This window comes from Xyrauchen texanus, chromosome 24 (assembly GCF_025860055.1).
Source record: "Xyrauchen texanus isolate HMW12.3.18 chromosome 24, RBS_HiC_50CHRs, whole genome shotgun sequence".
Classification (NCBI taxonomy): Eukaryota; Metazoa; Chordata; class Actinopteri; order Cypriniformes; family Catostomidae; genus Xyrauchen; species Xyrauchen texanus.
The window spans coordinates 11,795,739-11,810,038 of record NC_068299.1 but is presented as its reverse complement, the minus strand read 5'-3'; the positions used below and the strand labels follow the sequence as shown (position 1 = coordinate 11,810,038).

The 14,300-nt window shown below is 36.6% G+C and overlaps 1 protein-coding gene across 1 annotated transcript in view; it reads right to left on the bottom strand.

Annotated features, from left to right (window-relative positions):
• The window catches only part of LOC127618277 (serine palmitoyltransferase 3-like), a 44,733-nt gene extending 34,599 nt beyond the window's left edge, over positions 1–10,134 (bottom strand). The window contains exons 1-4 of the mRNA XM_052090652.1: positions 9,834–10,134; positions 8,909–9,109; positions 4,736–4,890; positions 4,000–4,148 (exon numbers count right to left, since the gene is read on the bottom strand). Of these exons, the coding sequence (XP_051946612.1) occupies positions 4,000–4,148; positions 4,736–4,890; positions 8,909–9,109; positions 9,834–9,947 (619 nt within the window). The 5' untranslated portion in view covers positions 9,948–10,134. The remainder of the gene's footprint in view (positions 1–3,999; positions 4,149–4,735; positions 4,891–8,908; positions 9,110–9,833) is intronic.
• Between the last annotated feature and the right edge of the window lie 4,166 nt (positions 10,135–14,300).

Here is a 14,300-nt window from a genome sequence, read left to right as displayed (position 1 = left end):
AAACATTAAGTTCTCTGAACATCTGAAGCTAACATCATTGATTTCTAAAGCACCAAGGAACAAAGTATGTAAATAACTTAAATGGATTGAAATTGTTTTATTTCAGCTTTGAAAACTTAAAAGAATGTTCCTGGTTCAATACAGGTTACGCTCTATGATATTGATGGCTTCTGTGGCATGCCACCAATTACCACAGTCTCTCAGTTTGTACAAAAAAGTAAATATCATGTTTTCAGTAATACACATAGTGGAAGTCCATCAATGCATTGGAATAAACTTTAAATACAGAAAGTTACAGATATCTCAAAAGCATTGCCACAAGACTTTATACATGTTAACATGAGAATTGTGATAAAATTACTTCCTAATCTTTTCTGCACTTATCACAATGAGTCTTGTTGTGATCATGTAAATTCTTTAAACCTGGTAACCTTATTATAAATCCAACCACAGGAAAGTAACACATAAAACCAGAGGTTTATCCACTTAGAACAGCAGTCCAACAGCTATAAGGATGATTTAGAGAACTTTACAGCTAGAACACACACACAACATAAAAAAAAGAAAAACGTCAATCTTAAACAAACATTCTGAGCTGCTTATGCACCCCTCCAGGAAGACAACTTTTGTCAAATCTGTGAAAGTTATTTGCCACTTACTGATTGCACACTAAATACATCACCATGTGAAACATTCAGCTCTTATGAAACAATAAATCTGACACCTAAATGGCTTATTATGTTGTCAACTCCTCCATGTTTAAGTGTCACATACTTGAGTCGGTGATGCTGCCATTTGACAACTCTGACTCTAAGCAATGTTAAAATTGATTGTCTACTTGTACATTCAATTAGTGCTGGGCGACTGAAAGACACACACACAATGAATTCCAAAGATAACGAGACTCGACTACATGCAGAATTCTGTAAATGATTCTTGCTAAAGTTTTAAAACCTACCACTAAAAGCAAACAGGGACCTTACTGATCCTTCAGTAGGAACACGGTCTCAACGGTCACAGTAATGAACAGTAAAAAACCATTACCCAACATTGTAAAACAGTACTCTGATGTAAATTTGGGATATAAAGTACCACTTTGTAGTACAAATTTAGAAGTAGTTGTTTATGTAGAGTGGGGATGCATTCTGTGGTTCCTAAATCTGCAAAAATGCACATGCAAATGTACACATACAGTACACAGCCTTCTAATTAAAAAATTAGTCTTAATAAGGAGTCATGGGGTTAGCTGTTATTGCTCATATCACAGAGTGCCAGCAGAAATGTATCCAAATACACAGTCAACCTCAAAGTGATGCAGAAAATAAATTAATCCCTCAAATAAATAATTAATGATGGGAAAAGGACTTTGCTCACACTCTTATAACAAATAATACCAACATGACAATTGATCCTGACATGTGGTTTTGAGTCTGTTTTTGTGACTACATTCATGCTGAGGTTAACTAAAGTAGTGAAGTCATTGCATAGATTGCCTACTTTAGTTGGGAAATGATTTGATATCAGATCAGATTATATCAATTGGTGTGTACAGTTGAAGTCAAAAGTTTACATGCACCATGTCACAATTCCTGACATTTAATCGTAGAAAACATTCCCCGTCTTAGGTCAGTTAGGATCACTACTTTATTTGAAGAATGTGAAATGTCAGAATAATAGTAGAGAATATGATTCAGCTTCAGCTTTTATTTCTTTTATCACATTCCCAGTGGGTCAGAAGTTTACATACACTTTGTTAGTATTGCCTTTAAAAAAGAATTTAACTTAGGTCAAATGTTTTGGATAGCCTTCCACAAGCTTCTCACAATAAGTTGCTGGAATTTTGGCCCATTCCTCCAGACTGAACTGGTTTAACGGAGACAGGTTTGTAGGCCTCCTTGCTCGCACACGCATTTTCAGTTCTGCCCACAAATGTTATATTGGATTGAGGTCAGGGCTTTGTGATGGCCACTCCAATTCCTTGTCTTTGTTGTCCTTATGCCATTTTGCCACAACTTTGGAGGTATGCTTGTGATCATTGTCCATTTGTAAGAACCATTTCCAGTCGAGTTTTAACTTCTGGGTGATGCCTTTCAGTTTATGTCGATATAGGACTCGTTTTACTGTGGATATAGATACTTGTCTACCTGTTTCCTCCAGCATCTTCACAAGGTCCTTTGCTGTTGTTTTGGGATTGATTTGCACCAAACTACATTAATCTCTAAGAGACGGAATGTGTTTCATTCCTGAGTAGTATGATGGCTGCGCTGTCCCAAGGTGTACTTGCGTACTATTGTTTGCACAGATGAACGTGGTACCTTCAGGAATTTGGAAATTGCTCCCAAGGATAATCCAGACTTGTTCAGACTAGAGGTTTTGGCTGATTTCTTTTGATTTTCCCATGATGTCAAGCAAAGCGGCACTGAGTTTTAAGATAGGCTAAGCTAATTGTCTAAAGGCTTGACATCATTTTCAGGAAGTTTCCAAGCTGCTGAAAGGCACAGTTAACTTAATGTATGTAAACTTCTGACACACTGAATTTGTGATATAGTCAATTAAAAGTGAAACAATCTGTCTGTAAACAACTGTTGAAAAAATGTCTTGTGTCATGCACAAAGCAAATGTACTAAACAACTTGCCAAAACTATAGTTTGCTAATATGAAATCTGTGGAGCGGTTATAAAATTAGTTTTAATGACTTCAACCTAAGTGTATGTAATCTTCTGACTTCAACTGTATGTATGACGAGCAAGGGTGTGTGTAAGATCACGCGTGAATCAGACATGTGATATTTTTTTGGGCTTGCTGATCTCAGAACAGGTATCAACAGTTCTCAAGCAGCTAAAAAATTTCACATACTCAAACAAGAATAACCAGATTGTAGAACACCAGTCACGCCATTCGTCAATCACAAGTATTTCCAACAGTGTCATTGCACAGATAATATCTAAACCACCATCATATAGGGCCCCAAACCTTTTAACAAACACATTTCCATGATTTTTCCATTATTTCTCCAGTGGTTTGTGATTACTGGATAAAGGTTTTCAAAAATCACTTTGATTATTTATGACTATTATTTTGCTGAGCTCAAATAAAATAATTATATTCAACAAAGACATTCATTCATTTTGAAGACATGGCCTGGAACACACAATTTTAAAATTCCACAATTATGTCCAGATGCCAACCCCAACATGCAACCAAACAAAACAATAGATATACCTAGAAAACCATTCCACCTCTTTCCTTCAGTGCAAACAAAATTTTGTTTGCAAATTTTAATTAATTTACTCAACCTCATGTTGTTCAAAAACTATATGACTTTCTTCTGTGGAACACAAAGTAAGATGTTAGGCAGAATATAGGGCTCAGTCGCCATTTACTTGCATTGCTTCTTTTTCCCATTCAGTGAAATTTTTATTGAAAGGGGAAAGTCAGATGGGTTTGAAACAATATGAGGGTGAGTAAACGGCGATAGAATTTTCTTTTTTTGAGTTAAATAACCCTTTAACCTAAACAAACTGCACCAGATTAAAAAAAAAGTGGTATGCATGGTAGCCCCTGAAAGACAATTCAGGGTCATTTGTCTAATCATAACAATGTGATGTAATAAATCTATGGAGAGACATATGCCATATGTCCAGTCAATCATCAACTTGCATTATAAAACCACCGGAAGTTTGTGCCTTTTAATAAATTACCAAGGAACAACTTTTCACATCTAAATGTGAAGGAGGAATTCTGTGAAGACTGCTCAAATCTGGTCTGATTACAACAGAAAAAATGCTTTTGTCATGCTTATGAAATCTTTAACTGAACCACAATGGCATGAATGTTGAATGTAAAGAATTTGCTATGAGATGCTAAAGAGCCTACCATGCTTGTTTTTGAGCAAGCACACATAAAAAAGGCACACACACTCACTGGGTGCTGTGTAACCAGTTTTTTTTTTGGTGTGATTGTAAGTACATTTCAGTTGTGGTGCAACCACACACATACCTAGTTCCTGTCTTGTGCTGCAGACCCCCACCCCGTACTGCTTGGTCTTCTCTGCTACGGTTTTCACGAAGTCAACATTGTTTTCAGCGAAACCCAGATAGTTGTAAGAGCCCATGTTTATGACGTTCTCAATCGTTTTCCCTGTTAACCTGTCAAAGTAGTAACATATCAACCAACCAAGCCGTTATTAATATTGATTTATCCTGAGTGACAAGCCTATTGTGTACATAGTTCTTTCGTAGCCCAGGCAGGAACTGAAATCAATGGGTATAATAAAGGAGTAACTGTGTGTATTACAGAGGAAGCAGTTAGGGTTGCTGGTGCAAGAAATGTTGCAGTGTTGTTTTTCAAAACAAAATGGAAGAAATGAGACAAAACAATTCATTTGGGATCTAACACTTCAGTTTATCACAAATACACTTCCTCATAACCAGGCCCACATAGAATCTGTAACGGCAACTCTGCGTATTTCCGCTGAATTGGAGTGACAATCGTTTGCAAAGTTTGACATACAATATTGCGTGCCTGCTTTTAAAAGTATAATCAGCTAATTCGATTATGCCTAAAGTGACTAATGAGTGTAGTACTTTAAAATGTGTTTAAGACATTCCAGTCTGCAGAATTCCTAAGATTTCCCAACCAAATCTGTGCGGTAAAAAAAAAAAAAGAAGTGCAGATTGTATTTGGGCCTGTTCAAAACTGCTTGTTTTAATGCAATGCATTAATCCTAATATACCTGAAAGTCCAGTTGTAATCATCAGTGACCCTTTCCATGAGATCAAAAACTGGACCGGGTAAACTGCATATGGGCCGGTTCCAATTGTCCCTGACTCTCATGTACAGGTTCCGGGTGTAAAAGTTTTCAAAATCTTGGTAAAGAGGAACAAAGTCCTGTAATACAAAGAAATCAATATTAAACATAATGACCAGATGCAATTATAAAAGTAGCATTGTGTGCTGCCCTTCCTCAATCTGCACTATCAATTATAAAAAAAGAGGCAATGAGCCCAGATCAGCCATAAAAATAGTTTGTGTGGAGGGAGATACAAACTAGTAAATTATTCAAACCATCCATTCAGTGAGTATCAGAGTCCTGTGAAACTCACCCACAGTCTACCTGCCCTTAAGTAAACTCTCCAAGGGAGAGGCTGTGCAAACTCCTCATTGTGTTTCCTTTATTTAACCATATTGAACTGCTCTGAAGACAGCTTATGTTAATATAGTTCATACAAAAAGAAAAATTTTGTAATAATTTACACACATTCATGTTGTTCAACACTCTTATTAAATGTTTTCTTCCACAGAACACAAAAGGAAATGTTACGCAAAATGTTAGTCACAGTCACCATTCACTTTCATTGTATAGAGAGAAAAAAAAGATGCAATGAAAGTGAATGGAGACAGAGACTTCCATTCTGGCTAACATCTCCCTTTGTGTTTCATGAAAGAAAGACAGTCGTACAAGTTTGGAACACTATGAGGGTGAGTAAATGATGACAGAATTGTCATTTTTGGTGAATTATCCATTTAAGAAAACAGATAATAACATAGGCCCAACAAATTGCGATGTGACTTTTACATGTTTTGCATTAGCTCTTGACTGTTACTCATTAGTTTTGCTGGTCACTTAGGAGGTATCTGATATCTGCCCATTGTTTCAGGTAAATTCACATTAGAAAGCATTCTTTTAAAAGACCAAGACATGAAATTTAAAGCTCAAACAAAAAACTGTGCTCTCATTACTTCACCCAAGTTTTGTTCTAATTTATTACAATAGAGAGCTGTACACTAATTAAAGCTTTGCTGGTGTTTTGACTTAAACGTTGATGTAGAACGTTTATTTCAAATAGGGAGAATAGAAATGCTGTGAGATCATTTGAGTCCATATGTAGCCTACATTTTCTCTTAAATGCTAATGGGATGCCAACATATCCAGCATCACCTAGTACATTTACATGGGCAGGTATAATCAAACTGCCTTTTTGAGTTGTCTTGCTACAGTAGTCATTTCTCTGTCCAAGTATACATGACTCCATGCATAATCAAATCGCTGAAGAAATTACGTCAGCCGAGGAAGAGACGTATACCTTTCCCAGTTGAAGCTTTGCATCATAGTAGTGAGTTGAAGAAGTCAGCTACAGCAAAATCCACACAACAGCAACATGGAAAACTTTAAAGCCACTTGCATTTCTTACATTCTATAGGCGTTGAAAGCACTGCCTCTCCCTATTAGCAGACTATGCAGTCTGCTTAGGGCACCAACTCCCTAGTGGGGCACCATCTTACCCTAGGAGGGCACCAGAAAGTCCACCGGCTGCCCTTATTCGCACGTTATACGTTATTCAAGGACCCGAAAGCTGTTGCGGAACACAGATGATTGATTTGCGCTCATATTGCCCGTGAAATGAAATATCATTTCACAATCTTACAAGCTCAACGTCAAAAGACTCAAGTGAATTATGATAAAAGAGGCATCTGAGTGAAGACAGAACTCAATATAGGCTATGTTCGCACCGCAGCTGAATGTGGCCCAAATTTGATTTTCTACTCAAATCTGATTTTTTTGTAAGGTTGTTCACACAGCATTTTAAATGTAGCCCATATCAAACACAATTTTGAACAGCCAATGCTCGTTAACTGGCCTGCATGCATATTACACTCCCTGAACATGCGTATAACAAACCCATGTCAATTATTTTAATATGTATAATGAATTATCATATTAAAATTGTTATTGGCAGTTATCATTATTATTATTTAACCTGAATAGGACACTTAATGACTATCTAATGAAATATCAGCAGGTGATGGAAGACCAGATGGATAAAGTAATTTTAAATAGTCATTTGGAATTTAATTACCACTGAAGCGAGACCTCATAAATAAAAGAACAGCAATATGGCAATGGCAATATGTAAGCGGAGTTGTTATCTGTAATTATTTCTGATTAGCCTACCATTGCTTACATTCACGTTTTGATACTATTTGAGAAATAGAAACTATATTTTCTGCACGAATGACATGAGCAAAGAGCAATGTAACATCTACCTCTAGGCTAAATATACATCTGCATGTTATCACGCACATTTTTTACCACGTTAAATTCAAACGAACCACTGAATCTTATAAAAGGAACTGAATGCATTAACTAGAAAAGACATGATTTGAAATGAAAGGTTTAAACCATAACAGTCATATCGTGGTGCGAGGAACAGCAATCAGTGGAGTTTCTGGTGCCCCCCTAGGGTAAGATGGTTCCCCTGTAGGGAGTAGGTGCACCACGCAGACTGTAACCTACATATAGTGAGTGACAGTACCGGTCAGTGATACTACATTGAAGATGAATAATACCAAGAAACTGACCATGTATTCAGATGGACCAATTCCACATCCTTCACAGTTATAGCAATAAATGCTTTTTGAGTTAATAATAAAAAGTGTATATATCCTTTCACATATGCTTAGAACTTTATTGTCCCATGACCTATAAAAAAATATTTTCTTCGATCATTTAACATATTTATCTTATTTACGTATACATCTGTGTTGGTTTACATGTATTTTACGTTTTTTTGGTTATTTATTTTATTTATGTTTATCTTTCACCTGTACTTCTTGTCTTTATGACTCAGTGATTGTATTCATACATTCACATACATTGTTGGATCCAATCTTATTGAACATTTATATTGAACCTTCTGTTTTTCAATAAAAAAAAAATCTACAGTTTTAGCACAATGTGTGGACTTTTAAGATGACCCTTACCCACCAGAAAATAAATTCAAATTATATCAATGTTAAATTAACGATCTGGAAAGATTTCGGCGTGACGACATCTGACCAGCTTACGGGACAAATCTCGGCCCGTATTTATTAATTATGGGATGCATCATTTGATATTTAAATAAGGGACGATCCCGTATGAGTGAAGTGTGGATGCAGAAAATCGTGAATTTATCGGGAGAAATTGTAAATCGGGAGTACAGTGGAAGAAGGGGTGGAAAATAAGGAGAAACCCAGTAAAATTGGGAGTGTTGACAGGTATGGTTCAGATTGATGACACATCTGGAAAAAATCAGATACGCATCATATTTATTTCCACATATGAAAGTAGCCCAGATCAAATTTTAAAAAGTCAGATTTGAAGTGCTTTTGGTTTGTTCACACTGTCGTCCTATTTACAGGTCTGTGTCACGTGTGTGTGTGAAAAAAATCAGATTTGGGCCACATTCAGCTGCGGTGTGAATGCAGCCATAGAGATTTTCCATAATACTCAGTGTGCAAATTAAAGAAATGACAGGAAGACAGCACAATGTGACATTTACAGAATAGCATCAATAATCTAGTTTGTTTGTTTTGTTTGACCAAATACACATACTTCCATTAAGTTTTTTTTTTAAATATGAAGTACTTAACTACGGTACTTGAATCTCTGCCATTGATGCCTATAAAGTTGAATAAACCCATTCCTTCAAATGCAGTACACATTAGATTTTACATTAGATAAAGGTAAAATATTTAAATATAAAATATTGCTTGAATAAAAATCCAATTGGAAGACTGCTATATTGGTTTAAAAAATATCCAAAAAGAATACAATAAGGAGAGGTGCTCACTGCCATCATGTGGGGCAGCTGTCAACATCAAATTGAAGTAGAAAATGTGCAAGGCACTCAATCTCTGATGCAAAGTTATTTTATTAGGAAACAAATATTAAAAAGCCATCACTTATCGACAGACTATACAGCTTTCATCAGGACATAGAATACTGCTTGACGTCCCAATGCGAAATCCCATGAATACAATTTATATGAATTATATAGCAAAAAAAACATTGTTTTCCAGTAAACTCTACCATACATGAGGGTAACTTTAAGATGGTAAATATTCTTATAAAGAGTAAACCTACCTTTTGCTCTTCTCTCTCCAGTGCCTGATTACACTTCTCCAGGCCAACAGCTCTTAAGAAGTCCCTGAAATAGCCAAATAAGGTGACAATCCCGAACCCCATGTAAGTCAGGACAGCCACATACATGGGGGCCTGCTCGAATGAATCTTCACCCCTAGGTCGAGGCTGATGAAAGCCGTTAATCTTGCCATTTGTTTGCACCTGCAACATAACATGATGATGATGATGATATTATTATCCAAAAACATGGTTAATATCATGTTGATGCTACTGTAATATAGCTGGAACAAACAAACACAGTCAGGGTCTCACTTGTGGTGACAGCACTTAAATGGAACTCAAATTTACACAAAATACTAAAAATAAATAAACTAGAGCACCCTAACTTATAACTTCAACATAAACATATATCTTTTAAATGTGTTTAATGTTTCATAACACAAAATAGCCTACACATAGGCTGTTACATTACAATTAGCATAGTTTGTTTTGTAGAAATGGCTCGTAATGATAGAACCATGGTAATGAAAAGTCATCCATAGTGCCAGTTAACCTGAGATTACTATGCATTAAATACATTTTCATATTGGTAAATGAATTATGCGCGAGCAATAACTTCTGGGAACAATTTTGAGCGATGACTCAAACGAATGGATGAATCATTTCTCTGAAGCGATCCGTAAAAACGAACCGTTCATGCGAACCGAGTCGGACTCCCTGACGCTACAGGACAAGTGTATCAACTCTAGGAATTGAAAACAAAGAATACGTTTTACCGTTGTAGAAAAGTTACAGTGTTAACTGTAAAACTTCAGCTTTACAAGACAGCGGTTTTCTTTAACTTTCTTTTTCAAAACAAGTTTTACCTTATACAAAGTTTATGTCATTTGTTATGTAAAGAAGCAAAGGTGAAGCCATGACATACCTGTATATTTTTGTGATATCCATTTTTCACACCAATGTAATTTTTCAGTAGTTTCGGTTCACAATGAGACTTTAGGGCTCCGTTGCTTGGAAGATGTTCAGCTGTTGGTATCATGTTCGCGAAGTGTCAACACTGAGACATTAATTATAACATTTAACTTCTCTTCTCGCTCACCCAGTTTAGAGACGTGCGTGTGCGAAACCGGTCCGTTGAGGTGTAATTCCCAAACGAGAGTTTACCATCCGACTGCATACTCAATTTCCTTTGATTTATGTACACATACAACTTTGGACCAGGAAGTGTTCACAGTCATCAGAGGAGCGACAACGCGACGCCACGCGACTGGACGCTCCCATTGACTGATCGTTTATCATAATGGCGTGGGGGGTTCGAGTGTTGTCCAGTACAGATACATTGTTGCTTAAGAGAGTGATGGAAAATGTCTTATTGTTTCTAAATATATTTAGACTAGTACTCGTTATAACAAACACCTCAGACAATAATTTAACCACGGTAACCCATCCATCATATTAAACGTGTTTACTATAGTTTTACTACAAATACCACTACAGTTTAACTTTTACTATGAAAAAAAAAGGTTTTCATATTGCCCAAAAATATGCTATATCACTGACATCTAATTGCACTAGCTATGGGAATTTTGCATCAATAAGTTTCAGTTAAAGCTGCTGTTTTAATTTTACTTCTCCATTTTTATAAACTAGATGAGCAGAATTGTCACAAGGTTTGAAAGCAACTCGGTATCTTTTTTTTTTTTTTTTAATATTTACTGTAAGGACAAAATAATGTATTCCAAAATACCATAGTTAGCCTACAACAGATGGTGTTATTATTGCGAAATTACTATCAATTTCATGAGGGGCACTATATGATTGTTTATACACTTATTTAGTATTACGCTTATTAGTTATAATACACACACACACACACACACACACACACACTGGCGGCCAAATGTTTGGAATAATGTACAGATTTTGCTCTAATGGAAAGAAATTGGTAGGCTACTTATATTCATCAAAGTGACATTCAACTGATCACAATGTATAGTCGGGACACTAACAATGTTAAAAATTAACTAGATGCTATCATTACGTTGGCTAATCATAATATCACTAAAGTTAGATAGTAAAGGGGCGTGTCCAAATGTGTGGCCCAACCTAGCTTGGGCGTTGCTGAACAGGAACTTTGGCGTCGTTTCCATGACAATTTAATTATTCACACCCAAACTGAATCCTAAACCGGTCTCCGTCACAGACGCACATAGCTTACAAGTTCTATTAATGTTTTAAAGAAAACATTTTAATCGAATGTAAAGAAGGTTTTAAGGATGTTTTATCATTTCGAATAATGTTTCCATAAGGTTAAATGTTAACTAAGATATAACGTTTTAACTGCAACGTTCGGAAAATGTTTTGAGGATATTATTGAGGCTATGATGACAGAATGGTTTTTATAAAAATGTTTCTGTAATGTGATGTGTTAACAAAGGTAGAACATTTTGCCCACAACATTTTAAGAATGTTTTGGGGACGTTGTTGAGGTAACAGATTGTAGAATGGTCTTTTATAAAACATTGGCACAATGTTTCATAATATCAAAGGTAGAACATTCTCACTGCAACAATCGGAAAAACTTTAAAGGATGATATTTGCACCTGAGATGACAGAACGTTTTTTTTTTTATAAACTAGGAAATAACATTTTGCCTGCAACATTAAAAAAATAAATAAATAAAAATACACAATAGACAGAATGACAGATATGATATACAGTTATGTGCAAATGGAGGTGAAATTAATGTGCAGAGATAGATAAGTGAATAAATATGTATGAATTATATTAAAAATGTGAATTATATATTATAGACAAATAGATATATTGCACAATGAGTCCATGTTGGCAGAATGATTTTTGCAGTCCCTTTTCTCACTCTGGAGGAGTAAAGTTCTTGTAGGGTGGTCAGGAGAACCCCAATAATCCTCTCAGCAGTCCTGATTGTCCTTTGTAGTCTTCTGATGTCCAATTGGGTACTTGAACTAAACCAGACATGTTATTGAAATGCAGAGGACAGATTCAATGACTGCTGAGTAGAACTGTATCAGCAGCGCTTGTGGCATGCAGGTTGAACTTCTTAAGCTGTCGGAGGAAGTACAACCTCTGCTGGGCCTTTTTTGCAATAGAGTCTATGTGGCTGTGAGATGGTAGTGCCAGAAACCTGAATGACTCCACTGCTGCCACCGTGCTGTTCAAAATGGTGATGGGGGTCAATGTTGAGGTGTTCCTCCTAAAGTCCACAATTTTACTACTGCCTTTTGTATACAGACTCATCATCATGTTGGATGAGGCCGATGACAGTAGTGTCATTTGCAAACTTCAGGAGTTTGACAGAAGGGTCCTTGGTGGTGCAATCATTGGTATACAGGGAGAAGAGTAGTGGGGAGAGCACACTTCCCTGAGGATGCCACTGCTGATAGTGCAGGTGTTGGAAGTGAATTTCCAGACAGACTGCTGTCTGTCAGAAGGTTGGTAATACACTGACAGATAGGGATGGGAGAGGTGTCAGTTTAGACCACAGGAGAGCAGGGATGATGGTGTTGAAATCTGAGCTGAAATCTACTCAAAAGTTCCTTTCATATTATTATTTTCATTAGTTAGTAATGTTTGAGTAGTTAGATTTGATCATTTACATTTACATCAATATCGATGGCTTGCCACATTTCAAAAGTAGCAAGCAGACACTGTGGCCAGTATTTTGCCAATTGAATTCATCTCCTCCCTCAGTATTCCCATTGGCTTTCTGTTTTGGTTTGTCAAAGCCAACTAATCTTGACTTTCTTGATGATGTTGTTGGTGACCTTTGCTGTATTATGGAAAATGGACTAGAGACAGACAGTGGTTTGATTAGGGTGAAGCTGCATTTGTGTTACATGTGATGCCTCAGCCATGGCTCTTGTGAAGTCCATAAAGCTGTGTTCAGGCTATTATGGGTGTGACAAATGTACACAAAAATGAGTGTGGGATGCCATCTATACTGAAATCACCAATCTAACTTTGAGAACTGATACAACATTTCGAGATCAGTCTCAGGAGGAGCACCACCTGCATTCAGTTGTGTCGCCATTTTGCCAGCTCCCGATAAACATGATAGAGTAATTCCCTGCAGATTATATGCACCAGTGTTGTCTTGGGGTCATGCGCAAAATGATCCTTTTGTGTCTGAGGGGACCACTGGGAATCAGATTGTCATCTGGGCATGTTAAGCAGGTCAGTTTACAGCTTCTGAAGCTTAGAACATGCAAGGAAACCATGAGGCTTGGAAGATATTGACAGATGGAAGGCCACAGAACTGAGACAGTTTGCCCTCTATACAGGACAAATTGTGCTTAAGGGCATTATTTCAGAACAGCTCTATGAGCACTTCCTGGTTTTTAGTGTGGCATCATCCATCCTTGTTTGTCCAAGACTGGCAAAACAGTACAATCACAATGCAGAGGAGTTGTTGGTGGACTTCTTTGCACAGGGAAGGCATTTGTATGGGGATGAGTTCCTTGCCTACAATGTCCACAGTTTGGTACACCTTGCATCGGACGCAAACCTTTATGGTAGTCTTGATGAGTGCAGTGCTTTCTCTTTTGAGAATTACTTGCATCAGCTGAAAAGATTGGTTCGTTCAGGGAGAAATCCTCTCTCACAGATTGTGAGGCGGTTTAGGGAAGCAGAAAAACTGAGAAAGATACATCCTGAAACAAAAAAGACTGTAGAAATTACAAAAACCCAACAATATCTACACTCTTAGTGATCTAGAGTGCTGTGAAGTTGTTGCAGTATCTGGTGAGACAGAGCACGGGGAAAAGATGTTGCTCTGTCGTGTCTATGATCGACTTGAGCCATAATTCATGCAGCCCTGTGACTCAAGGTTGATTTGTGTCTACATAGCCAAAGGCAGTCACACTCGGATGAAATCACTACCTGAGAGCCATTTGGGCAGGCAAGCATTTATGACTGAGGCAGACAATGGTTTGAGGATTGTAGTTACCATGATCCATTCATTCTAAGGAGTTCACAGACTTCATTTAACTATAAAATAGGGCTGTCAATTGATTACAATTTTTAATCGAATTAATTACATGGTGTCCTGTTTAATTAATTGTGATTAATCGCATATATAAATATTTGCTGAGAAAGCCCCTCATATAACAATAATTAAATATATAATGATGAAATAATTATACATAGTTATCTTTAAATATTAACAAATTATATATATATATATATATAAAATTAAAAAATATTCAGATAATTAAAATGCATTACATTCTTGTGGCAGAATAGTTCATCATTGATAAGACAATACAAAAAGCGGCTTTAGAATACAATGTATTGTTTACTTCCATATTATTGTTCATAAGTCAATAATTGGCACACAGTTCACAGCAATCCATTA